At 35.1% G+C, this 26145-nt stretch overlaps 1 protein-coding gene across 1 annotated transcript in view; it reads left to right on the forward strand.

Annotated features, from left to right (window-relative positions):
• Positions 1-676: 676 nt before the first annotated feature.
• The window catches only part of CCDC132 (coiled-coil domain containing 132), a 121419-nt gene continuing 95950 nt past the window's right edge, over positions 677-26145 (forward strand). Inside the window, exons 1-9 of the mRNA XM_008572376.1 lie at positions 677-755; positions 7649-7717; positions 17001-17123; positions 18231-18302; positions 20612-20665; positions 21509-21579; positions 22287-22404; positions 22486-22521; positions 23679-23761. Coding sequence (XP_008570598.1) covers positions 723-755; positions 7649-7717; positions 17001-17123; positions 18231-18302; positions 20612-20665; positions 21509-21579; positions 22287-22404; positions 22486-22521; positions 23679-23761 — 659 coding nt within the window. The 5' untranslated portion in view covers positions 677-722. The remainder of the gene's footprint in view (positions 756-7648; positions 7718-17000; positions 17124-18230; positions 18303-20611; positions 20666-21508; positions 21580-22286; positions 22405-22485; positions 22522-23678; positions 23762-26145) is intronic.

Consider the following 26145-nt stretch of genomic DNA (forward strand, 5'->3'; position numbering starts at 1 on the left):
GGGGGGGGGGGGGGGAGGTGACAAAATCCTTTGATTTTAGGGCTTTTGCAGGTGATGCAATGACTGAGGGAGAATAGTCCTAACCTTGGCCCGCCGCCTGTGGGGCAACCTGGACCACACCTTTCTTCAGGCCCAACCCAGCGCCGCCAGGGTAGCTCGGAGTTCTCAGGTCACCTCTTGGAGAATGCGCTTTCTTGAGTTCCTTCTTCGCGTCAGTCTCACGTTTTCCCACCCCGCCCATCTAGACCAGGTGGGGTTTCCTCCATCACACTCCTACGGGGCATCGAGTCAGTCATCAAGTCAGTCTGGTCTATATATTGTCTCCTCAACGTTTGTTCCTGTCGCTCAATGCCTGGGCACCTACGACTTGGGTTTCCACTTCGCCGAAGCAGACACCCCGAGTGTAAACCCTTCCGTAAAGACCGGCGATCGCCGCGGTCGCTCAGAGCAAGATTTGCAGGCTTCACTGAAGAACCCGCTGTGTTGCTTGCTGGGAAATGTTGTACCTGGGTTGGCCTCTTTACTTTGTTGCCGCGGCTGGCGTCAGCCGGAAGACTACAGTTCCCAGCATGCCCAGGGAGAGAAAGGATGACCCAGGTCGGCGGCTCCACGTGACCACCCACTATGGCTTCCCTGTGCCGGGGCCAGATGTCTGGTAGTTCGGTGTGATTTGTAAGCTCTTTGCTGTGGGGTACCCCTGCCCTCCGCGCCACGATTTCGACATGCAAAAAATCAAATCTCTCATGACCCGACAGGTAAGTCGCAGCGGCCGAAGCTAAGGCCCCTTCGTCTCAGCTGGGAGAGGAACAGAGAGATGTTCTGTGCCCGGGCCGCGGCGGGCGGAGACCTAAGTAATAGGTGGAGGCAGGTGTCAGGGGGACGGAGAAGCCGGGGCACACCCAGGAAAACTTACCTGATCTGCCTGAATCCTAACCCTGCCCCAGCGGGAAGCGGCCTCCCAGAAACATTTGTAGACAAGGGTTATGGGGAAGTCAGAGGCTGTCTTTGTCTCCCGTCCTCCCCATTTTGCCATCTTTCCAGGACAGCCTAAGCTGCCTTGCATGGTACCCCGCATCCAGGCTGTCTGTCGTCTGCGAGCAGGTGGCCTAGGTGGGGAGGTGAGATCTGTGCAATAGGGATGACCTGGAAAGAGCGGATGATTTGAAGACAGAATTGGTAGCTTCTTGATTTTGGGTAAGACCCCAAACCTTGTACCTTAAATTTCAGAACGTAGAAATGAGCATACTAATTGTTTTTGTTCATTCTATCTCACATTTCTCTTATGGAGTCCTCAGTAAGCAAATATATGTTAAAACTCTTTGTGAAATGCTACTTTTAAAATTATTATTGTCACGGCAGTGTAATGGTCTATTCTATGCTAGAATGACAAATCATGAATAAATCATGAGCTTTGGCTATTTTGTAACCTGTTTCATAAATGTTAGGGACTTCCTAATAGTGCTTCGGCTTCCTTTAAGCAAGAAGTGACAGAAATTTCATTTTATGTATTTATTCATCACTTGGTTTTAGATAGCTTTATTTCAATTCAGTATTTCACTAGAATTGGTCAATATTATTTAGTATGAAAGAAACAATTTAGATTGTAATTTTAAATCAATGTGGCTTTCAAAAGTTTGGAGAATGTGGAGGATAATCATTTAGTGAAAGGTTCATTTGTGAGTTTATTTTGTTGATTTAAAACAATAGAAATTCCAAATTCTTATTTGGTAATTTAGAATTTGAGAGGTATCTGAACAGGTTACAAATAAACATCTCTGGTGGACAATACACAAATGATCTTCTCATGATTATTTTAATTTTGTCAAATCATATTGCTAATGCCATGAAAATAGAATTTAAAAGTTCAGTGGATTAAAAAAAGGTTACTTAAATAAGCGGGTAGTAACAGTTGGAAATTTGTGGAGAACTGCTCTTATGCTTCCTACTCCTTACTTGCGATTGAGTTTGTAAGGGTTCTGTTCTATCCTGTAGTTGCTGTGTAACCACAGGCAAGTTACCTAACATTTTTAAGTATCCGTTTCCACATCTTTAAAATGGGAATAATAATGTGTACCTCATGGGTTAGCCTGGTGATGATATAATGAAGTAAAAGAGATAAATAAAGGCATTAACACAGTTCTGGGCATTGTCAAGGAAGTTCTTTATCCTAGAGGTCATCACATTGGCTACACTGATGGTGTGAAAGCAGGAAAACTGGAAGCAGGTTGTTGCAATAACTCAAGCAATAGATAATTTCATGCTGGCTTTGGGATCTGTTTGATTTTTTTAAAACAATACACACTTTTGTACATTATAACAATGCCCCTAAACTGCCTTTGGAATTCTGAATTTGGACATTTGTACATCAACTAAGTCTGGTGATCTCTCAGGTTTGTTGCCTGCCAAGAGTTCAGTGTATACAACATTGTCATAGCAGTACAGCAGTTCTGGTTGGTTTATTGTTTTTTTGAACTTATTTGTCAAATGAGTAGGAGAGAAAAAATGCGAAATTACAGATACCAGTGATAATAAGTTTATGCCTCCTAAATATAATGAAATTGTGCTGAAAATTATAATTCCTAAGCTTCAATCAGTTGCTTATTGAATTTGAGGAGGTCAAATCTGTGTTTAATTGGAATGGAAAAAAACCCATGAAGAACACATACAAAAAGCTGGAATTATACTGTGTGAAAAGTGAGGTAAAATTAGGAGTTTTACACAGATTTTTTAAAGTCATTCTAATTATATATCTATGGCTTGATCTCCACATATTTGGTTATTATTGATGCACAGGTCATGAGTCTATGAGGTATGAAAATAGGATACTGCCTAGAGTTACACTGGGAGTTTTAATTAGTGCTGTTTATTATTGGATTACATGTAATAGTATTGCAAATAACTATATGCCAAGATGTTTCTTTTTTTGAGACTACAGAGTATGCTAATAATATATATTGAGTTTATGTGGAGAGAGATGAAATTAAGGTCTATGAAATTTAGTACTTTTTGGCATTTCAGCTATCCTAGGATCTTTATTTGGAAAAGAATAGGAGGGAGGGAAGGCTTTGTTAGCTCTCTTTATTTAGATGAGATCTGTTGTTCATCTTTCTCCATTGTCTTGGCCTCTGTTCTTTCAGTTCATTCAACAAATGTTTATTGAGCATTGTGTGCCAGGCACTATTCTAAGTTGAGGATGTGGCAGTGAACAAGACAGACAAGTGTTAAGGCAGACATAGAGCAAAAGAGGATAGGAAGTTGTGGGAGTTGTTGGCAATTTGGGGTAGTTTATAATTTTAGATGGGGTGGCCATGGACGTCCTCAGTGCGAAGGTAATAAAAAAGACCTGAAGGAGGTGAGAAAGTGAACCATGTTTATATCCAAGAAGGAGCATTCCCAGGGGAAGGAAAAGCAAATACACAGGCCCTGAGGCAAGAGCATGTCTGAGGAGCAGCAAGGGACCAGTGTGGGTGGAGTGAAATAAGTGAAGAGAAAAATAGTAGGAGGTGAGGCCAGAGATATGATGGCAGGAAGCTAGATCACATAGAACCTTACAGTTCAGAGCAAGGCCATGGCTTTTATTCTCAGTGAAATGGCAAGCAGAGGAGTGATGGAATCTGCACAATACTTCAGAAAGACCATTCAGACCTATGTTTTAAGAACAGAGTTAAGAGGGAAAAAAGAGCAAAAACAGGGAGACCAATAAAGAGGCTATTGCTGTAATCCAAGGGAGGGAAGATGTGGGCCTTAAGCTTGGTGCCAGTGCTAGAAGTGTTGAGAAGAGGTCAGACTGTGGATATGTTGTAAATGTAGTTGACAGGATTTCCTGAAAGATTGGATTTGGGCTTTCACTAAAGAAGGATGACTCTAAATAGCGTGGCCCCAGCAGTTGGAAAAATGGAACTGCCATTTGCTGAGACGGATAAAAGTGAGGGGGGGGGAGCATGTTGAGGGAAGGGAGATGGCTTTTAGGCTTGTTAATTTAAAAGCCTCTTAGATATTTACGTGGAAAGATAAAGAAGGCAGTTGGCCAAATTAGTCTGAATTAATGAGGTAAAATCCAGGGTTTGGATAAAACTTTGGGAGTTCCAAGCAGGTAGATGGTGTATAAACTGGTTACGATCACCAACGGAATGAGTGTACACAAAGAGTCCAAGGTTGGAGGTTTTGAGAATTCACCATTAAAAGATCTGAGAGAAGAGGTGGATCCAGCAAAGCAGAATGAGAAGGAGCAGCCAGTGAAGTGAGAAGTCTTCAGCCTCCTAAATGTTAGTTGGCAAATGGCAGATGCTCAGTAAATATTTGCTGAATGAATAGTGGATAAAGAGAACAGGGAATAAGACACTTCACTGTTCTCTTTATCTAGAAGCCGAGTAAAGATTTTAAAAGAGGAGGGAGTGATCATCTGTGTTAAATGCTGCAGATTGGCCAAGTAAGGTAGCATTGAGCATTAGGGGGTCATCAGCGAGCAGACAACAGCAGTTTTCATGAAGTGGTGGGGAGGAAAGCCTGATTAGGGTGGATTCAAGAGAAAATAGGGGGAGAGAAATTGGGTACTGAGTGTAAACACTCTTGAATTTTGCTAAAAAGAGAAGGAAACATAAATCATTTCAGATGCTCCTCTGGATTGATAGGACATAAGTTGCTGGTCTCATAAATGGAAAATGAGGATTCATGTAGACATAACTGAAGTTGTCTGAGGTGTTAATCTCATTTAGGCAAAGAAATAGAATGCAGAGGCAGGTGTCATTTATGTTGAATTTTGTATAACTTTAAACTGGGGAAATTATCAAAACAAAAATTCAAAAGAAAGTCAAATAATGGCTAATGATTACAATGATAGTTTCAGTCTAATAAAGACTGCATGCTACAGTTATGAACATGACTTCATGCTGTAGAGAGATGAAGATAAAATAAAAATGATTTCATATTTGTTAGTAGAAATTTATAACATTGATGATCAAAGGGTTAAAGATCTATGATCGTAAAGTACAGTTTAGTGTCAGATTTTGTGCTTTGAAACATTTATGTGATTCTTCTTCATTTCTGTTTTGATAAAAGAAAAGCAATTCTCTGTGATCGTGATAATATTAAGAATAATGGTTAACAATTAAAGAACCATTGTGATGTTCCAGACACTATTTTTGGTTCCTCACATATATTATGTCTTCTATTCCTTCTAACAGCCCATGAGTTATCACCGTAATTAGAATATAATGCACTGGCAGGATATGTAACTGTTGAAGACCACAGTGCGAGAGTCGGTACAATCCCAGGCGGCCTGCTCTGGAGCCCATTCTTGGAATCACTCCACTCCTCCTAACATATACACAGGGTTTCCAATTTTTGTTACCTTCGTTTTGTACATTTGGTAGAAACTTGCCAAGTATTAGTTTAAAATTGTGTGTGTTGACTAATTTGGATGTAAGACTGTTTCTAGATATGGTTATATATTACATTTACATTTCAGGCATTGGTTTCTTTACTGAGTAGCTCTGGGGAGAGAAAAAATTAGACATGATGTAGTCCTCCAAGGATTTCTGTTAGACTAGTTAAACACATGTGTACTTTTAAAAATGTTTGTTTAAAAGTCATGAAAGTTATACTTTAAAAAAATATTTTAGGGGTGTTCATGATTTTGAATTAAATTATGAAGTTTTGTTCTTGTGTGTCTGTCTGTATGTGTGTATATATAATGTATGTAGAAGTTTAGGTATATAACCCAACCTTGCCTTCTTTACCACTTTCGAAGCTTCATGATGACTCTTGGTGAGAAATTGAAACGAGGAAGAATAAATGTCTCAATACAAGTAACATACTTCCCCCACTCACTCATTATAGGGCATATTAAACCTCAGTAGGCTCTTCTGTTTCCAGCAAGCCTTCCAGGAAACTTCATTTTGCAGTCAATCGCATGTTCTCATGGGAACAATGTGCACTTGGAGATTGGACTTCTGTCCAACAACTTACACGTTTCTTTGGTGTTTACTCTGTTCCTGGAACATTGCTAGCCACTGGGTTATAGAGGCATTTAAGGCTTGGTCTCTCCGTTCCCTTGGGACTGAAGGCCTGGAAGAGAAAGAAAGATATATTTAAAATGTAAAATGTCACTACTTTGACTGTGGTGTTGTCTTAGAAAATATCTAGCTGTGTTTCCAAAACATTAGTGATCATATGTTACCTAGGGTAGTTGTTAAAATGCAAATTCCTTGTCCTAATCCTCAAATATCTATTCATTAGGTCTGTGGTAGGGCCCAGGAATCTTGCTTTAAAAAAATTTCCTGGGTGGTGTTGATGGAGATGATCCATGGGCTACACTGAGCAGTACTGTGTTCTGTGAAGAATAGGGATTTAGGAAGACTTCATAGATGAGATCATTCTGAAGGTGGCGTACTAGTTTCTTGTTTCTTAGAGTGGTGTGTGTGTGTGTGTGTGTGTGTGTGTATGAGAGAGAGAGAGACAGAGACAGGGAGAGAGAGAGACAGAGAGAGAGAAGAAATGAGAAAAAAAAGGACGAACAGGAGAGAGAAGGAGAGAAGGGTGGGTGTGTTAAATATACTGGGAGTAATGGAAGATTTGGGGATGAGGCAAAGCTCTTTGTCAAAAAAATTGTAGATATGACTGGTGGTATTTTACAACGGGAAAGATGAAGTACATACCTCTATAATTTACAGATAGGCAAGTCTGCTCTAAGTCCCAAATAATCAACATAAGCATACCATATATTTTGTTTACTAAGGACTCCAAAGGTTAGTATAGGGCACCTAAAGGACAACTTGACAATATCGTAAATCTCTACTCAAATTAATGTCCTAGCTAATTTTGTCTTAACACTAATATTACAGGGACTTTAGATATCTGCTTTGAATAGCCTATTTTTAGAAAAGAGGCTTTTATAGAAAGTTTAAGTTGCTGACTTCTTTCTGTCTTGATAATTTCCCCTGGCACAAATAAGGCTTTCAAAATCCCTCAGTGGATGTGAATATAGAAAGTACAGGATAATAAAGAGCTAAACAACAGGTAGAAAGCAGTGAGATATGAGATTGAAATCTTAACTTACACAGCGTGAATTGGATACATTGGTGAGAAATAATCAGGTAAAATGAAGGGATTACTTCTGTATTAATTAAGCAATTTCCATTATTTAAAAATCTTTGATTAGCTCGCTTAGTATATTGTATCTGTGAATCATAATACAATTGCTTGGACCTTTTTATCAGGTGAATTTGGCTATGATGAATAGATAAGTACTTTTATAGAATGTTTTTTGTCACCTATGTTTCTTTTCTATTGGTTGTTTTAAAATAATGGTAAAGTTAGACTTCCTTCATTAGTTGTGAAGGTGCCATATAATACTTTTTTCTTTTAAAATACCAAAAGTACATCCTTTTCTGATTTAATAATAGAAGGAGTCTTCAAAAAGTTAATGGAAGGATTTGTATTGTCTTTTAATTCTGTTTTTTCATGAACTTTTTGAAGTACCCTTGTAGTACTATGTATATTAAATGACGATTGTTTCTAGAATATATGTTCCATTTTGAAGCAGGAAAATTTCTAATTTTAAAATGGTCATTTCTCTTACATTAAGTGTGTTTTATCCTTTTACAGTTCTTCAGCATAATTAAAATTCTCCTTATCTTGTTTTTTTAAGGGTCTGAAAAGCCCTCCAGAGAGCCTCAGTGATCTTGGTGCCATTGAGAGTCTCCGGGTTCCTGGAAAGGTATCGATCTACATGTGTGAGCGTGACCTTTCACTTCCTTAAGAAACTGTTATTCCCTCTGGATAATGATTGATTCACAGAAGCATTTCTTTCCCACAGGCACATGGTTGTTGTGATAAGCTAGGTAAATTTTTGTAGTGCAGTAGGGGTAGGGCTTGTTTTTGCTTTCATTACTCATTGGGATGCAATATGATTCACTGTAGTAAAGCAAAAAATGCAAATTGATAAATTTGGAGTTTATTATATCAAATTCTTAGTTTAAAAGCAATTATAGATATATTTAACTTATTGATTTATCTGCTGTAATTTGGGGAAATAAAAAATAGTTTTCTTCTGACTTTCTGTACTCTGATGCTCTGAGCCAAAAATCATGGTTAATTATATTTTTGTTGTGGAGCAGAGATTTTTGATTAAGCAGTTGAAATGTAACTTACACTAGGTGGTACATATTTTAGAATTTAATCCCCTAATATTCATGTGAACTTCTCAATTTACAAATTTAATATGCATTATTGGAAAGCTAGCTGGCTTCCCCTCAGGAGAATTACTAACCGCTGTTAAATCCTTGCTGCTTCTCTGGAGTGTTGCAGCTTGGAGCTCCTATGTGAGTAGCAGCCCCATCACAGATTAAAGCTGGCACTTCTGAATGTCTGCTCTTGTGATTTTTAATTTTAAGGTCACGTTTGAAAGCACTGTTTATTTTCTGTGTCCAGCGTCTTTACACATAGTGCTTGTTTCTCTTGATCAACAGTCAAGTGCCTCTCCTTACCTTTAGTGTCAGCTGCTTAGGTGCATGACTTCTCATCTCTTTGAGGTACCTTACCTCCTAAAGGGTATTTTGTATTTAATGAGTAGCCTTTTATTTTAGGTCAGGTTCTCTAGATACTAAAAATTCTGACCAACCCCTTTGCATGAAATGGTTCAGATAAATACTTAAAGAGGCATTTTAGAATAGTTTTATATAATGTTTTTAAAGATTATTGAATGTGATAAAATGGGGAAATAAGAGATAACCATAAATCCTTGTTGACAAATAATTCTCTTTATTTCTTTGACTTCAGGAAAAAGATTATCATGCATTATGAATATGCCTTGAATTAGATTGCATTACATATTTCAGAATCAATGTCAAATTGATGAGTGAGCCTCTTTAAAAAAATACATGAATGTGTTAATAAGAACTTTCTGTTGTCTTTAAACCATAAGCCTTAATGTTTTTACAGTTGTGATAGGTAGTGAATTTATGATGCTCTCATTAATAGTCTTCTTACTGAGTCTTCACCCCTAACCCCATGAGTGACCACTGCTGTCTACTTTTGAGATCACTGGCCCTGGTAAGGGTGGCCAGTCTGGAATCACAAGGTCAGCAAATGTAAATGGTTCAGGGGAAGATTAGGCCTGGGGCATTGGTTTATTTGGCACATGCTAAGAAGCTTAGCTAAATTGTTAAATAGTTAATAGTAAAATAGGTATTAATGCTGTAAGCTTACATTTAGCCTTACTCTTAAGAAAGCCTTACAAGCTTCCTGGCCTGTTTTCTCATCTGTGAAAAGATGTGATTGGACTAGATTATATTTTGTAGCTCTTTTAGCTCTAATATTTTATACTTTCTATATTGTGATATTGGTAGGAGAAATATACATTCAGAAGAATGTACTGAGCAATGTTTTAGAAGATGAGTATATTGGTATCTGTATTAGAATTAGTACTGAAGTTTATAACTGAGACTATTGACTTTAGTGATTAAAACCTTTCAGTTTAGGATTATGTATCATTTAGGACAGATGTCTTGTGTAGGTGATACCAAGTATGACTCTAACCATGGATCTGCAAAATCATTTAGTTTTTCTTAGGTGCTCATGGCTAACAGTATTTTGCTGTGTTCTTTTTTTTCCTTTTTGTCTTTTTTTTACTGACCGGTAATGGGATCGCAACCCTCGGTGTCGCGCCCGCACCAGGGACTGGCAACGGGCTCGCAGCCCTCAGTGTTGCGCCCGCACCGTGTTCCCAGTGAGCGGGAACTGGTCTCCACATGGGACCCGGACCCTCGGCGGGAGCGCCACCGCGCTCCCAAGCGGCGCACTCTCCAGTGCGCCACCGGGCTGGCCCTGCTGTGTTCTTTTTAACCATTAATGAATTATGCTTCTCATGGCTTCAGATGCTTTGAACTTCTTAATCCATTGTTCATAGCAAATCATAAAAGATCATTCGCACAGTCTATTTGGCAAACATTTATGGAGCCAGGCATTTATTAATTATTGAAAATACAAAGAGGTACAAGACTCTGTTCTTACCTCAACCTAATGGGAGAGACAAGCAAAAATAGATAAACACAGAGTAGTATAAGATATAGATAATCACAAGAGAGGGTCTATATTTGAAGGTGTGCACGGTGGCAGCACAGCTAGGAGAGGAGTAGGAGTAGGTGGGAGGGAGTGCAGGGTCTCCTAGAGTTTGTGATTAATTTTTTAGAAAGATTTCAGGTATATGGGGTAGATTGTTGAGTGGAGGCTAGAGACCAGGATACTGATTAAGAAGAAGATAAAAAAATGAAGTGTAGGAAATGGGGAAGGGTTAAATTTGAGGGACATTAAAAACAGAATTTATAATTGAAGATCTTCTTAGATGTGGAAAGAACTTTAACTGGGTTTAAAGGTGCTATGATGTTGTCTTTTTTCAGAATAGATAGTATTTCTTCTTTTAGAGAGAGGGTCTGATGAGATGTTTGAAAACTAAAAGAAAAACAAAATTAAGATGTACACACTGGATTTTTCTGTCTGCATCTCAATTTGTGATGTGTCTTTTCTCCAGCATTGGCCTCTGAATGGGCAGGCATGTGGCAAACAGCTTACTGTTGTTCACTGAAGATGAGGTATATTTTTAACGATAGCTTTTAAAAAAATATATTGATTTCTTTAGAGCTATTGTCTTTAATGTTTTCCTTTTCATAGAAATAAATTTAGGAAAATACTTGTTAAAAACTATAACAAAGATCTGAACTTGGGTTGTATTTTTAACTATTGAATAAGAGAAATAAATAAAAATATTTAGAAGAGTACCAAGTATGAAATTTTTGCTGTCTAATTTTATGATTTTAGTCATGTTAATAACTCAGTAAATTTCTATGAATAAAATCAGTTTTAATTCATGATCTATTTCTTTAAAAAACAACTATGTGTAAGTTTGGAAGACATTCATTGTGTTGAAATTGATTAAAATACATTATTTTTTATCACTTAAGTGTATTGGGAAGCCAGATTAAAATAATGCCATACAATAACCTTTAATAAAAATTTTCTATAAATCATTTTGCTGAAACTTCCTTTCAAATTGCAACCTCACTAGTATTCCACTAGGTGGCACTGAAAGCCTGAAGAAAAACAGGATAGCCATTAAAGGCTATGTTTTATTTAAAACGCACACACTGAAATTGATGAACCGGCTACCTTTGATGGATTATTATTGTTGTTCTAGTGGGATTTTGAGGAAATGTGCTATTTCCCCACATAATCAGACATCTGGCAATTCATTATAAAGTTACGTGGTGTATGGTTTTAGGGTATATGTGATCTTGAAATAGGTTTTGAATCCTGTTTCATTTGGAAACATATCAAACCTATTTCTGTTTAGTGATTTGTGACTTTCATAACACTTATTGAATATTGAAAACTTCATGTTTTGTTCTTCCTTTTAGCTATGTATAGGTTTTGGTGGCTAAACATTTTTTGCTTTTAGTTAGAGCTCTAATGTGATGTTAAGTTTGATAAAAATATGGCTTCTGATTTTAGAATTTAACAGAATAGCTTGTTTGTGATTACTGAAGAAATGCTAACAGTAAAAAAAAAAAAGGCTTTGATAAGATTTGTTGTGGCAAACCCAAGTCCATGTTTATAAGAGCAAAATCTACCCCCCTCCTCATGCATTCTGCCATCCAGGTATACATATAGTCACAGGTATATAATGTGCACTGTGGTCTGATAAGCTAAGAACAGAAAGGGGAGTTGGTCTGCATTTCATTTTTTATTCTATAAATTTTCTTTGGAATTTTGAAATGAAATAATCTATGAAAATGAATATTTTGCATTCATTTTTTTGTTTGAATAAAAATCCACTATTGAAGATTAGGAATTTCCAAGCTATTCTGTGGGTTTGAAAATGGGGTTAAATTACTTTCCAAAATTAAAGAGAATATTGAGTTTAGTAATGGAAAGGAGAACTGTTAAGTTGTCCTGACTAATTTTTTACACTTACATAAATGAATAGAATTGAAGTCCTGAACTTGGGTTGGTAATTTTAATTTGTGTGGTATTTTGGATAATTTGAAAGTAGTGGTTAAATGCAAAATTTGTAGTCTCTTTTTTCTTTCCTAAACTTGAATACATTCCCATAAGAGAGGAACTCTTAAGTGGGAAATTGCTTTGTAAAGTTATTGTCTAGTTCCTTAGAGACCACAAATACACTAGAAATGTTTTGTAATACCTTATATTTGAAGGCTCGAATCATTTTATAGACTTGAATCCCCAGTTCTTATAAAACCCTTTGTTGTGATGTTGAGAGGAAAAGTGGCTTGGCTAAATCAGACATGTTGAGTAAAATTTCTGTTATGACTGGGTGTTTTTTTCATGTTTTATAAAGTTACATTTATGATGTGCATTTAATGTGTATGTTCATGTGGCTTTATTTCAGAGATGATCAAAAGAAAATAGGCTATGTACTATTATATGCAACCTTATGGTGTTTTGTGACTGCTGGCAAACACAGTCTCTAAAATATTGAATAACTTCTTTGTTGTCTACCACTCCCCTAAAATATTCCTGCTTGGTTTGTTATGTTAAGAAAATGTTGAATATTTATGCTTATTTTTGATATAAGCATCTGGCACAGCGATGTGTGTTAAGATACTTTATTTTTAGCAAAGGTAAAATATGGTTCTAATATATATAAAAATATACCAGATTTTCAAAACTCAGTTGTTGCATTTTCTTGTTTGTTGTGTACTTGCCGAGTCTCCCCCTGGTTATTTTTCTGACCTGAGGAGCCACACTTTATTGCATGAACCTGTTTATGCTTTCTTGATGTACTGTTTTTATTTATGCTTTGCTTTATATTTGTAACCCTTATTCCCCAATTTCTTAAATTTGAAATTCTGCCTGTTCTCATATTCTGCAAATGCCAGCTCTTCCATCAGCTGTGAACTCACTGTCCTTTGGCGCCCTTTATTTTGTTTATGCCTCCCTCATGTTCTACCTGTACTATCACTTGTTACTTTTTCATCTGACCCCTCCTGTTACTTCAGCAACTATTTGAGGGAAGAGCTGTATTTTACTGATCTTTGTTCCTGTATGAACTAGTATGGGAGATTTTTACGTAGTGGAAATTTAAGAAAAATTGTTTGGTAAATGGAATTATGTTGACTGAAAAAGGCAAGGTTTATAGAGCTTTGAAAGTAGGCAGGTTAGTTCCTAATGATAGTATGGGAGAGAGATTTGATTTGTTCAGTTTTGCCTTTTGTGCTTTTGTTTTCCCTCTTCTGCAATTAAATTCATTACTTTAATTGTAGTTTTTCTCCAGCTTTAATTCTGGGATGACATTGATATACTTTTTATTTTTATTTTAGGTGTAGTTGATTACCATTGGCAGGCAAGTTGTGGCATATTTGATAATGTATGGTTGTTGACAAATTATTTTTGTATTTTCAAGTTTTACAGTGCATTTATACCATTATTAATGTTAATACATGCTTATTAGTTTCTATGTGACACGAAACTTACAGTAAAAGTAAGTCCTTTTAAACATTTCATTAATATAGCAGCAGTTTGTAAGACAAGTATTTTACTCCAAACTTAGCTTAAATATCTAATATTATTGTCACTTTTTTTTCTTAAATACTTGTATTAATTTAGTATAACGAGTTTCATTTGGTATCCTTTTCCCTCTGATTTTGCCTTTTAAATTTTTCACAGGAAATCTTTTGTCCATTTTGTTTATGTAAAATTTTGCCTCCTACCTGTGTATTGGCTTGCCAATTTGGTTCTGTTTTAGGTGAAAAATTATGTATTTTTACACATCTCTAATTGCAGGATATCAGTTTATATTAAATTATGGAGTAATAGTGTGAAGAATATGCAGTCTAGCTGCTTCTGTTTACATGCATAAAATATTCCTAAATCATAGAAAAAGAAACCTTTTATTAAAAGTTGATAGAGGGCCAGCCCGGTGGCGCACTGCTACAGTGCGCCGCTTGGGAGCGCGGTGGCGCTCCCGCCGAGGGTTCGGATCCCACATACAGACTGGTTCCCGCTCACTGGCTGAGCGAGTTGCGGGCGCAACACTGAGGGTTGCGATCCCGTTGCCGGTCCCGGTCCGGTGCGGGCGTGACACTGAGGGTTGCGATCCGTTGCCGGACACGAAAAAAAGACAAAAAAATAAATAAATAAATAAAAGTTGATAGAAATTTTTGAGTATCAAAACAGGAATATATTGTCTTTTCATTTCTTTCTGTTTTATGTTTTTAAATTTATAATTGACTAAATTAATTTTACTTTGATCCATGATTATTGTCTACAATGCGCTTTAGCACAACGGAGCATGAAGATGGGGAGTAAGGAGAAATCTCAGTTCTCAAGAAGGGTGTAATCTGATTGAGCAGACAGCTCTAACAGTGATGAAACATTTGGATTAGGTAGATGCAGAATCTTCCAGCTACATGTGCAGTGCGACTACAAGGAACACGGTGATCTGTATTCTTGTCAGAATGGAGTTTGTCTGAATGAGTTAAGATGTATATTTTTACATAGGAGCCACCAAATTCTCTGAAAGAAGAGGGCATTTAATAGGGATATAGTGTTAATTTGGGGCATTTGTTCTGAGTTGACTTCTACTTTGTGTGCTATACATTTCTTTTCCTGCCTTTCTAGGTTTTCTCTCTCTTCTTAGTGCAGATTTCTTACACTTGGAGTGTCAGATGTTCCATGTCACTTCTTTGAAATTATATGGGTTTGTCTGCTCTCTGTGGTATAAATTGCTTAGTACTCTAGGAAGGAAGCCTTTGACCTTTTATATAAAGATTGTACTCTTTTTACAGATTCATCACATTTTTGAAATTTACCGTTGTGAGATATTTATAAATGAAATTATGTTTTCCCTTTGGCATTACTAATAACTTTGGATATTTGTTTCACTGTCATTTTGAGTGTGTGTGTGTGTACGTATGCCCTTTACAAGTGACAAAAACTTGGCATGAAGAGACTAAGTAAGTTGCCTAAGGTTAATAGCAGAATTGGAACTGAAACCTAAGTGCCTTTATCTTTAGATCAATCAGTTAGATACTGTATGGAGAACCTCAGCATGGTGTTACACGTCATTGTCATTTATACATTTAAGATGAAAGTACTCAATCAATGTAGTCTATTTGAATTTTTGGCTTGGCTCAATACCTGATGCTTTTCAATCTTAGCAATTTTTGTAGTTTTTATATGTATATTTTTTGAATGATATCAACTGCATTTATTTGCTTGTGGTAGTGTAGAATTCCTAGGGAGGCAACATTGCTATATCCTCACTTGGATCTTATTTCCTCCTATGCTTGTGGCATTTGAAGCTGGTATTTCAAATGCCTATGGACTTTTAGGGAGGGAGAGTGCCAGATGTTTCTGACCTCTTCCATTTCATGTCTCACTGTCATTTCAAATTTCCATTGCATACGTGGATGTTGCCTGTTGACAAGCTAGTTGAGAATCTTCCCTCCCACAAGTGGTGTGAGTTTAATCCAAGTCTGTGTGTCAGTACCATTGTCCAGAGTGCCAGACGGATTAGTGTGTTGTAGATAAACCCCCAAAGGAGTGCAGCTCCCACTGTTAGGATGCTAGGTTTCTTATTGTACTTATAGTATCTAATTGCATAGTGAATTGATGATAGCCATATCTTTGATCTTTTTTTGTTCGTGTATTTTATAAGTTGAGTTTGGTACAGAAGAGGCATTCCCTTTTCCATGCATTTTTGATTCTGCAGGCTTGATTTTTATATAATTTTGCCTTCTCTTTTAAATTTATTGGAATTTTAAATTTAAACAGTTAACTGTTCTCTTGAGTTTCAGATTTATTGTCCTAATATTTTCTTTTAGCTTGAACCTAATAGGGGATAATTGTATAGTTAATAATTTTTACAGATATAAAATATAAACTCCAAACAATACTCAAGTTAGACTCTTTGTAAATGAAAAATAAGCCCTGCAGTAAAATAATCTAGAATATCTCTATTTGGAAAATAATGTCCTTTAGCTGACCAGATAATTTTTGTGTGTTTAATTAGTAATGATTCACTAAGATTTTTGTTAAGTATTATTTTAATGACTAAAATGATTTTAATAATAGTTTCTTTTTGTGTATATAAATATATTTGAGGTTAATTTGAATAAAAAATCGAATGGCTAACTTGTTATATGTTTATAATAATGTCTTGATAAACAGGTGTGGCAGGGGAGTGGTATCTGAATTATTGAAATTTCCCAGTTAATTGAAGGTTTATCTAATTATGCAATGAACTGTCATAGGATAATGGTGCTGACATTAGGGGTAGGGATTTATTTGTCTGTCACGCTTTTTTTTGTTGCATAAATCCACAGAAGCCCCATTCTGTATCATTAGAAAGAAAGCATTTTATCAAATGCAGAGCTTTAGGTTTATAATCAGATTATTAATTGCAGCATCAGTACACTTTGAAGGAAGTTTTATAAAATTACTGAGCTAAACTTGAGAACCTTTTCTGAAGCCAGTGTTTCTTAGCTGAGCTCTGAGATTTTTAGCAGAGTCGGGTGTCTGCTGCTCAGGGTTTGAATGCTGATTGTGACCCAAAAGTCATTGAGGTGTTGTTTTTCCCTTGTTATCTGTGATGAGACATTTTTAGAATGATGTTAAATGGTAAAATGTGTGTATATGTAGTATTATTTATAATAGGTTTAGGAAGTCACCTTTGTTTTTTTCTTTTGTTAAACATTTAAATTCTTTCAACCTTGTTGGCACACAGGGAATTGAGAATAAAATCTGAATCTTCAGACTGGCTAATTTTTTCTCCAATAGCAGTTTTTAGTGTTTTGCTGTTTTATAACTTTTCATGAGCTTTTCTGGCTTTTATTAATTTGTATCCTTGGTCAGAATGATCCCCAGAAGATACGTGATTGTTAAGACAGATGATCATTTATTTCCACAGACCATCATTTATTTCCATGCAGATGGAATTTTAACAGCTACAAGAACCATAAATTGTGACTTTTTTTTTCTTAAAGGAAGAATTCAGGGAACTTCGAGAACAGCCAAGTGACCCTCAAGCTGAACAAGAGCTAATTAATAGTATTGAACAAATATATTTTTCTGCAGACTCGTTTGATGTCGTTAAATATGAGCTGGAGGTAAAAAAAATTTCATTAAAATATATCTAAAACCTTTTTTTTGGGTGATTGAATTTGTGAGATTTGAGTGCTTTTAAAAGGGGCATTTATATATATTTTTGATACCAAAACCAGGTCTGTGATTACCAGATTATGATTAAATGAACTGTCTGCATTGTTTAAAGATGAAATTATTTTAAAAAATGTAACTTCTAAGTGCACCTGTAGAATATTGGTCAGGGAAACATTTCTGTATTTTTGGTTTTCAACTGTTAGCATCCAATATGTTAGTGTGCTGCTGCTATCATCTTTTATATTGGCTGAATATGCTTGGAAATGCTCTGAGACTTTAAATCATGAACATGTATTTACATAATTGTTTAGTTATGATAAAAACCTCTCTGCCATAATGTTTCCAATACCAGCATTTTAAATTTTTATAGGAATTAAAAAAAAAGTCAGAATAGTAAAATTTGATTTTAGACAAAACCAAACACAGTATGCACACATACTTTATCTGCAGTACATACAAAGTCAGTCAGTCCCCACCTTATTCTGAAGTTCATCAGTTGACTGAGACTTGGAGTCTGTTTCCCCATATACACAATGATATGCATTTTTTGTTAGTTTCCCATATTATCCTCTGAAAGCTGGTATAATCTAGAATGTAGTTCAACAACTATCACTGTCACACTGTAGTACTTCATTACCATTCATAATATTTCAGAGGGGAAGTCTGTCATAGACAAGGAGGGATATATCTGTGGCCGATAGAGTGGGGATTAGGGTTAGGGACTTTTCTTACCTCCTCCTGTCACAAGTCTTGGAAGCAATATCTCCTAGCCAGGAGCTAAGGGCCCCAATGATAATGGGGTTTTCTGGAGGTCAGAGTAGCAGCAGTGGGAGTAGCAAGGCTGGGTTACGGATGGAACCAGAGGGTTGTGTAATAAGCCTGTAGGCTTTTGTGGCTGGAATGTAGTGAGGGGCATTGGAATGACAGGAAAAATGGAGGGCGATGGGATGTGACACTGTTTTGTATGCAGATTGTAGTTCACTAGTCAGAAGTGCCCAGGTGAATAAAACCAAATCAAACTATTTTTTACTTTTCATTTATGAATTTTTCTATAGAAGCTCCCGCCTGTTCTCAGTTTGCAAGAATTAGAGGCGTACAGAGATAAATTGAAACAACAGCAAGCTGCAGTAAGTAAAAAAGCCCATATCTTTCTGACAAAACTGTAAATGAAACACAGCAGAGAGGTGTAATATTTGCAGATTTTGTGGTTTTAACTAATATATCAACATATAAACAAATTCTGTTTTTTAACATGACTTTGACTCAAATGACATATTTATATTAAAATTTAATGCCTCTGCAGTTTTCCTCATGTTACTTTGATAGTTTTGCTTCTAGAACTTGGAGTTGTCTCTTTGGAATCCTAAATGTGATTAGAGAAATTTGCACTTTTTTTCAGATTAGTGAGTACCTTTAGGCTCCTTGTCATGAGTGCATGACTTTCCTACCCTTAGTTTTGTAATGGAATATTCTTATCTCAGAATAAAGGTCCCTACTTCTACTTGAAATAGGTTTAAAGAGAACACAGGACTAAGAATCAGAAAGTCTGAATTGTGGTCACTATTTAATTATGACATTGGGCAAGTCATTTAACCTTGCTAATTTCTTTTGTTTTATCTGTAAAGTGATAGCTTAGGCTTGAATTTTCTCTAATGCTATAAAATTCTGTGATTTGATAATTTCCTTATGTTAGGCTGTGAACTCATTTTATGAAATTCAGATTTCATTGTAGAAGGTTAATGATAGCCTGTGGTCTTATTATTTTTTTTTAAACTAAAGGAACAGTAGTAATAAATTTATCTATTTTTTATTTAATATATTTTTAATAATGCATTTGGCAAATAAAGATATTCTTTTCTTTTCTGTTACTCCCAATGGTCTCAGTGGGAGCAGGGGTCTCCCTGGGGGTAGCAGTGGTGGTGTAAGGTAGGCTTGGGCAGGTGAAGGGACTTGAGCTCTAGAGAACTGTGTAGTAAAACTGTGCTTTTGGAGAATGAGATTTCAGTGGATGGTGGCATTTTTTGCCTTCTCTTGGCATGTTTAAATAAGTACTCTTCCATATGTATACATTATGTGATAGTATTCTTTTGGGAATGAGCTGTATCACAAGGGCTGTGTATCATAGTGACCTCTAGAATTTGATAAACCTGGGCCTGAATCCTTGCCTTGCAACTTACTGACTGTGGGACTGTGGGTGAGTTACTATTACTTTTAAGATTGCTCATCTGAAAAATGAGAAAGTATGGAACCCATCTCAGTGGGTTGTCAGGAGTCCTGATTGAGATAATGTAAAAAAAGCACTTAGTACATTGCCTGGCACATCTTAGACTCACAATAACCACATTGTCTTTTTTTTTTAAAACCCAATTCAGTAGAATTAAGTGAATTTCTGTCTGTGTACATCAATACAAATTCATATACATCAAAATATGTGGTAAAAAGCTAGAGCTTGCTGATTTCATTTTCTTACTTGTGGCTCCTATTTGACTTTTTCTTAATATTAATATTAAGAAATTAATAGTAAGGATTAATATCAATATTTCTTTATTAATTGTAGTCTTAAAGCTAATAAAGTTTGATTTCCTTAGCCTTAATGCAACCCCTCTTTCTAGACCAAAACAGTGTATCTAGAAAATAATTCACATAATTGGAAAGATGCTTGAAGTAGATTAAGAGAACGTGAAAAGATTAATGCAGTAGTTTAATATGTGTACAATATTTCGTTCTCAGGGCCTGAGGCAGGGGAGCCAATTGTGTTTCTTGAGCAAACACTCACATACTTGGTGTTAGATTTGGTATCTCCATAGTGTAGTTGGCCAGGCCCTGAAATCATGAATAGGAACCTTATGTTTAAAATCATAACTCTAACTTGCATACATTAACATTATTCGTGGACATTAACATTATTCATGAAATTGGCCAATAAAACCTTAGATATCTTCATAGCATTCTAAAAAACGTGTTTTTCAGCTTTTGAAGATCAAAGTACATGTTTGTTATCTTATGTGGTACAAAGGCTATAAAGAGTTTGAGCAGTTCTCTGTTTCCTAGATATTGTCTCCATAAAATCAGTTGATTAGAAATTTATTTGTTTTAACAAATTCATCTTTTAAAACCAAATCCTCTACCCTTACAGATTGTTACACTTTCATGCATGTTAGTTAAATCATATAATGATATTCATTAACAGTAATAATGACCATTTATTGAGTTTCTATTAAGGAACAGGTACTATGCTATGTGCTTTATTATACTACCTCTTTTACTAATTTCATAGCCCAGGGAAATGTGTATGGCCATAGCATGCCAGTATCTGCTCTAGAAGTTACTGGGAAGACCTATGGGATATTCTTGCAAAAAATTTAAATGTGAAATAGAGGAGAAAGCATGAAGCATTTTTCTTTTACTTCCTTCATTTGACTGCATATTCTTATAGGTCTCTAAAAAAGTAGCAGATTTAATCCTTGAAAAACAGCCTGCCTACGTAAAGGTAGGATAATGTTTGTTATTTTTTATAGTAAAATTTTAAAAATAGTTGAGTGATTTACAATTGAAACTGTTGAAATACTGTAATTTTTCTTTTGTCTATAGTTCTATAGCAAAATATTTACTCTGTTTGGGGTGTGTGTGTGTGTGTGTGTGTGTGTGTGAATATTTTTCTCTCTCATTTGGGGAATTTACCAAACTGAAGAAGTGAGAGTTTTTAATATATGATTTGAAAGTGATCTCTTTGGTTTTACAAACTTAAGAAAAGCCAGTAAAAATTGCTCGCATGAACTTTGTAACAAACACAATAATGTAACAGAAGCAATAATGACCACTCAATGGCAATATAGCAATTTGGATTAAAAATAAGATAAAATTGGAACTGTCTAGGTGAATCTGTGTTTTGATCAGAAAATCAGAGCCTTCAGAATCAGTTGAAGTGCCTACCAGTGTTTAAAAGAAAGCACTCATTGTCAAAGCATCTTTGCAAACGGAAGTCATATTTGTCATATCCTTAATTACCTTGTGAAAATCTGTTGGGTAGAAACATTTAAATGGATATATTATTGGTATTTGTTCCTGTCTAAAACAGGTTAAATCTAGATTAACTTACAAGCAATACCAACTAAATATTTTGTCATCTGTCATCGTGAAAATCAATTGAAAGTTATTTTAAATTATTTCATGAAAAATATACTAACAGTTTTCAAGCGCAGGTATTTTTGTTGCTACTTTGTTTTCCAAGCAGGCTTTTGTTTTCAAAACACTATAGTTTTTGTTAGGGTACCATACAAATAAGAAAAAAAAAAATGCCTTGAACAATAACCTGTATCTAATTTTTCCGTAGGAACTCGAAAGAGTTACCTCATTGCAGACAGGTCTTCAGTTAGCTGCTGTTATCTGCACAAATGGGAGGAGGTACTGCTTTTGATGAAATTTTGTTCTTTAGGCTGGAAAGTATTTCAAGAATAACTATGAAATCTATCTTTGATAATTGATTTTTTATTTTGGCTATGGTTTCTAGAATACCATTTATTAAGTGAACAATATATTATGATCTGAAAACTGCACTAAGAGGGTATGTGGGAAATATCTATTAATCTATTTATGGGTTAAAAAATATTGCTGTTTTTGTATTGTTTAGACTAATGCTTCTTAACTTATTTGTGGTATGGGACCACTTTTTTTTTTTTCTTTTTTCATTTCCAACCTGTCACAGGCTGTTGTTTTTGAAAATGCAATAAGAACAAATTACCAGAAAAATGAAATAAAAAAACCAAACCAAAACAAAGACATACAACATGGTCCAAAGATTTTTATTATTAGATTCACAAAGAATAAAATTATTCTGTCAACTTTTGTACTCTTTTTAAATGCTATTACTCAATTACAGAAATTTCTTGTCATGGATCACTAATAGTTTGTGGATTGAAACCAGTCCACCTACCGTGTTTTGAGGAATTCTGCTTTAAAGTGAGCCCTTCAATATATTTATCAAATAGTAGTCACAGTCCCCAGTTTTAACAGTAGTTCAGGTCAGTACTTCATTAGTTGCCTAATTGTTCTGTGTGGATAGTATTCTTATTATACTTAAAATTTTAACTATTTATTTTTTACTTTTACAGACACTTGAATATTGCCAAGGAGGGTTTTACTCAAGCTAGTTTAGGCCTTTTTGCAAATCAGAGGAAACGTCAGTTGCTGATTGGACTTCTGAAGTCTCTGAGAACTATAAAAACATTGGTATACACAGGTCAATTTTTAATAATTAGAACTTAATTTTGTGATTGAAACAGGTTTTATCTCTGATTTTTGTTTTTACAGCAAAGAACAGATGTACGCTTAAGTGAAATGCTGGAGGTAAGTTAACAAGGCTTAGAAATTTGGTGATCCTAATAATATTATATAGAAAAATTTAGACAATTCGGATGTGTATTTTTCTCAAGTTGGTATGTGTTATAAAGAGTGTTTTTAGACATGTAAAGTTATTTGCTGTAGAGCCTTTTTCTTTTGACATAATACATACTTCATTTATAAAAACAAATTTATTTGGGGAAACATTTATTTTGTAGAAACACTGAAATGTTAACTTCAGTCTTTTGATTGTATTGCATCCAAATAGCAATAAAACTATCTTTTGTACCGAACATGTGGTAATGATTTAAGAAATGTGTGATATTTTAGTTATATTTAGTATCTCATATATTAATTGGTTTTCTGAGTGAGCCTTCTGTTTTCTCATTGATGCTTTCTTAGCATTCTTTATCTACTTCTGTCATAAGGTTTATCAAAGCATAATGTAATGTATGAGTTTCCCTATAATATTAGAGTTCCTTGAGGTAGGTACTTTGTCATTCTCAGCACCCACAGTGGTTTGAATTGTATCTGTTGAATTTTGATATGAGGATCGGGGAAAGTTTTTTGTGGTTTTCTGTGTAATTGTTGTATTACTTCTAAACTATTACTACTAAACTAGGGTTTGAGATATCCATATGAAAATTCATTTGGCATTACATTACTGTTTAGGGGCTAAAAATATTCTGAGGTTATTAATATTTTACTTTTTCCTAAATTTATTTCTTTAGAAATATTTTTCGATTTCTTGGTTGGTAGAATTGTTGACTGTTGATGAGAAATAGAATGCACAGTGTTTTGGAACATATTATGTAAACATTACTGAAAGAAGATATGTTAACAGTTAAATAAGACCTTCCCTGTGAAGCAGCTTAATCCTATGTAGGCTTTATCCATAAGTCATGGTCTCAGACAGCTGTTCCTGTGTATTAGAGGGAACAGAATATTTTAAATACTTTTTCTATGCATACATTTTAGGCCTGGAGCTAGTGGCCTCTTTATATTTTCTTATTTATTTATCATTGGTATTCTAATCCTTGTTTAAGAGGAATTAAAATTTTTTGATTCTGTAATTTTTGGTTGGAGTATGAACAGAGATATATTTTTATCAAAGGTGTTAAGAAAAATGTTTCCAGTCTAATGAGTTCTGTTGTTATCTTAAGGAGGAAGACTATCCAGGAGCTATTCAATTGTGCCTGGAATGTCAGAAAGCTGCCAGCACTTTTAAACATTACAGTTGTATAAGGTAAGGTAATATAAACATTGTAAAGCTGATTCTATTGTTAGTTTTTTATGTGGGAGTTGTGTAACATACACTGTTAATAAACACTGGAAGTTAATATAAAGTACTACGTTCTAGTTTAACATTTCATGTTCATAAGTGAGTAGTACAATAAAGTTATGAAAGTTCTTAAGTTGTGAAAGAGTAAATATGTTTTAATCATGCCTCTTCTTGTCACTTCATTGAAACTCTTTTTCATATTCTCTCCAATGTGATTGATTTCATTTTTATGGAGTAGTAGACAAGAATAAATTCATTTGTTCACGTCTACTTTGCATCTCTTAGTCATTCTTCCTCCTTAACTTTGCCCAGCTTATAAATATTGAGAGTAGTATTGCAGCTTGTTTTAAAGATCCACATGATTCTAGTGTTTGGCTCATTATGATAAGAAGTCTTTTGGAAAATTTAAGTATGATTTCAGTTTACGTAATTATCATTTTTGTAATTTTTAAGTTATGTTTTTAATGTATTATATCTTTTGTTTAATTATGGTAAAATGTACAGTGCAAAAATGGCTGCTGCATCTTTTGCTTTTAGTTCTAACTTCATGAATAGATTTTTGGTTTCCTTGAAATGAAGTGTCTGTATTACTTGTGACAGTTCCTTAGGGAGGCTCTAATCCCTAGGTGTCATTTCCATCATTCCTCTAAGGCCATCACAAATAAACATACAATCTAAGTAAAATAGTGTGCTTGTGAGGCAAACCCAGTTTCAAATTAAATCCATACCTATCCCAGGATGCAGTCCCTTTGTCTCTCCTCTATGGAAATTCTGGCAGTCAGTGAACATGGCTCACTGATGTTGTAGATGTTGATTCTAGTATCTGAAAAATAAAAGGATTATGATAGAGTAAAACATTAATACAGTTTTGAATTAATGTTTTTCTTTTAATGTACTCTCATATCATAGGTCTTTGCTGGGTGTAAACTAATGGCTAAATAATTTCCTCCCAGAGATGGTACTTAAGTATTTATGGTATTATTTTTTTATTTAGGATCATGCAGATTGAAGCAACACACTTTTTTATTTGATTAGGATATATATATAGATGGGTAGTACCAGTGATATTTTGGTTTTGTCCAATTTGAGAGTGATTAACTGTCATTATTAAAAACCAGATGATGTCACTTACACTTAATAGATTGAGTGAATAGAGAAGTAGCTCTAGTATGTTGAATGTATTTGGAAATTTCTAACAATGAATTCCGGGTTGTGAAAAAACATATAGCATCCTTTTAGTTCATCTTGTGGTGATAAATCTGTTACAGTGGTAACAGCTTGTTTATTAGGTGAAAATGATTCAGGCAGTTATATATTTACTGAGTGTTTACTGTGTGCCATGTGCTTTGCTTTGAAATTGGCAGTATAATGGTGAACCATACACAATATTATCAATATAATTCCTGGTTTCATAGAGAACCTAGTCTATCAAGAAGGACTTGCAAAGAAGGCACAAGTGGAATTGGGCCTTAGAGAGAAGGAAGTTCAGCATACAGTGGAAACACTGGGCTCTAACTCTCCCTGGGGGGGATCAGGACTAAGGAAGACCTGAAAGAGGGATAGGAGGAATAAGCTAGGCCAAGATCTGAAGAGTTATGGATAGGAAATTCTGGGTACCGTGAATGAAATCTTTGTTGCAGAGATGCCAAGCAATATGAGGACTGAAAATATCTGTTGGATTTATAGCAACAAAGAAGGGGACAGCTTTGGTGGGAATTGGTTGAAGTATAAGTGTAGGATGAGGAAATCTTGTGAAGAGGGGAGATGTGGAATTAAGAGAGAGAGAAACCTGAATATTTGAAAATAGATGGGAAAAGAGTGAGAGGTTGAAAATAATATAGAGAATATAATAATATGCCAAGGCTTTGCAGGGATTATAGCAGAGATTGACTTTGAAAAGGTCACCCTCTATTTTAATAGAAAAGAACTTGAGTGTGGAATTTGGTGGAAGGAAATTGAGGGAGCAGGTGATGTGTTGAAACTTTATATTTTCCATTAATTAAAAATTCTATTTTAGCTATGCTAAAGTAAATATCTTATGTGACGAGACTTAACTATAAAAAAAAGTCTTTGAAAGAAAATCTTATTTGGGTTTTTTCAAGTTAGTGTGAGGTGGCTTCTAAGCACTTTTTCATTAATGTATGCATTGATAAGTGGTGTGGCTATAGTTATCAGACATGTAAAAAGTGAAATCGAAAAGATCTGTAATGACAATTTAAATTAATATTGGTTTTATTTTAGATAATACAGTATCTAAGAAGCATGCTATGTTTACATATCTGACTCATACGTATAGTAGTAAGAAAAGTTTGTCTTATTCTCTGCAAACAAGTAAAAATACATCACAG

The sequence above is a fragment of the Galeopterus variegatus genome, unplaced genomic scaffold (genome assembly GCF_000696425.1).
Source record: "Galeopterus variegatus unplaced genomic scaffold, G_variegatus-3.0.2 Scaffold46, whole genome shotgun sequence".
NCBI lineage: Eukaryota > Metazoa > Chordata > Mammalia > Dermoptera > Cynocephalidae > Galeopterus > Galeopterus variegatus.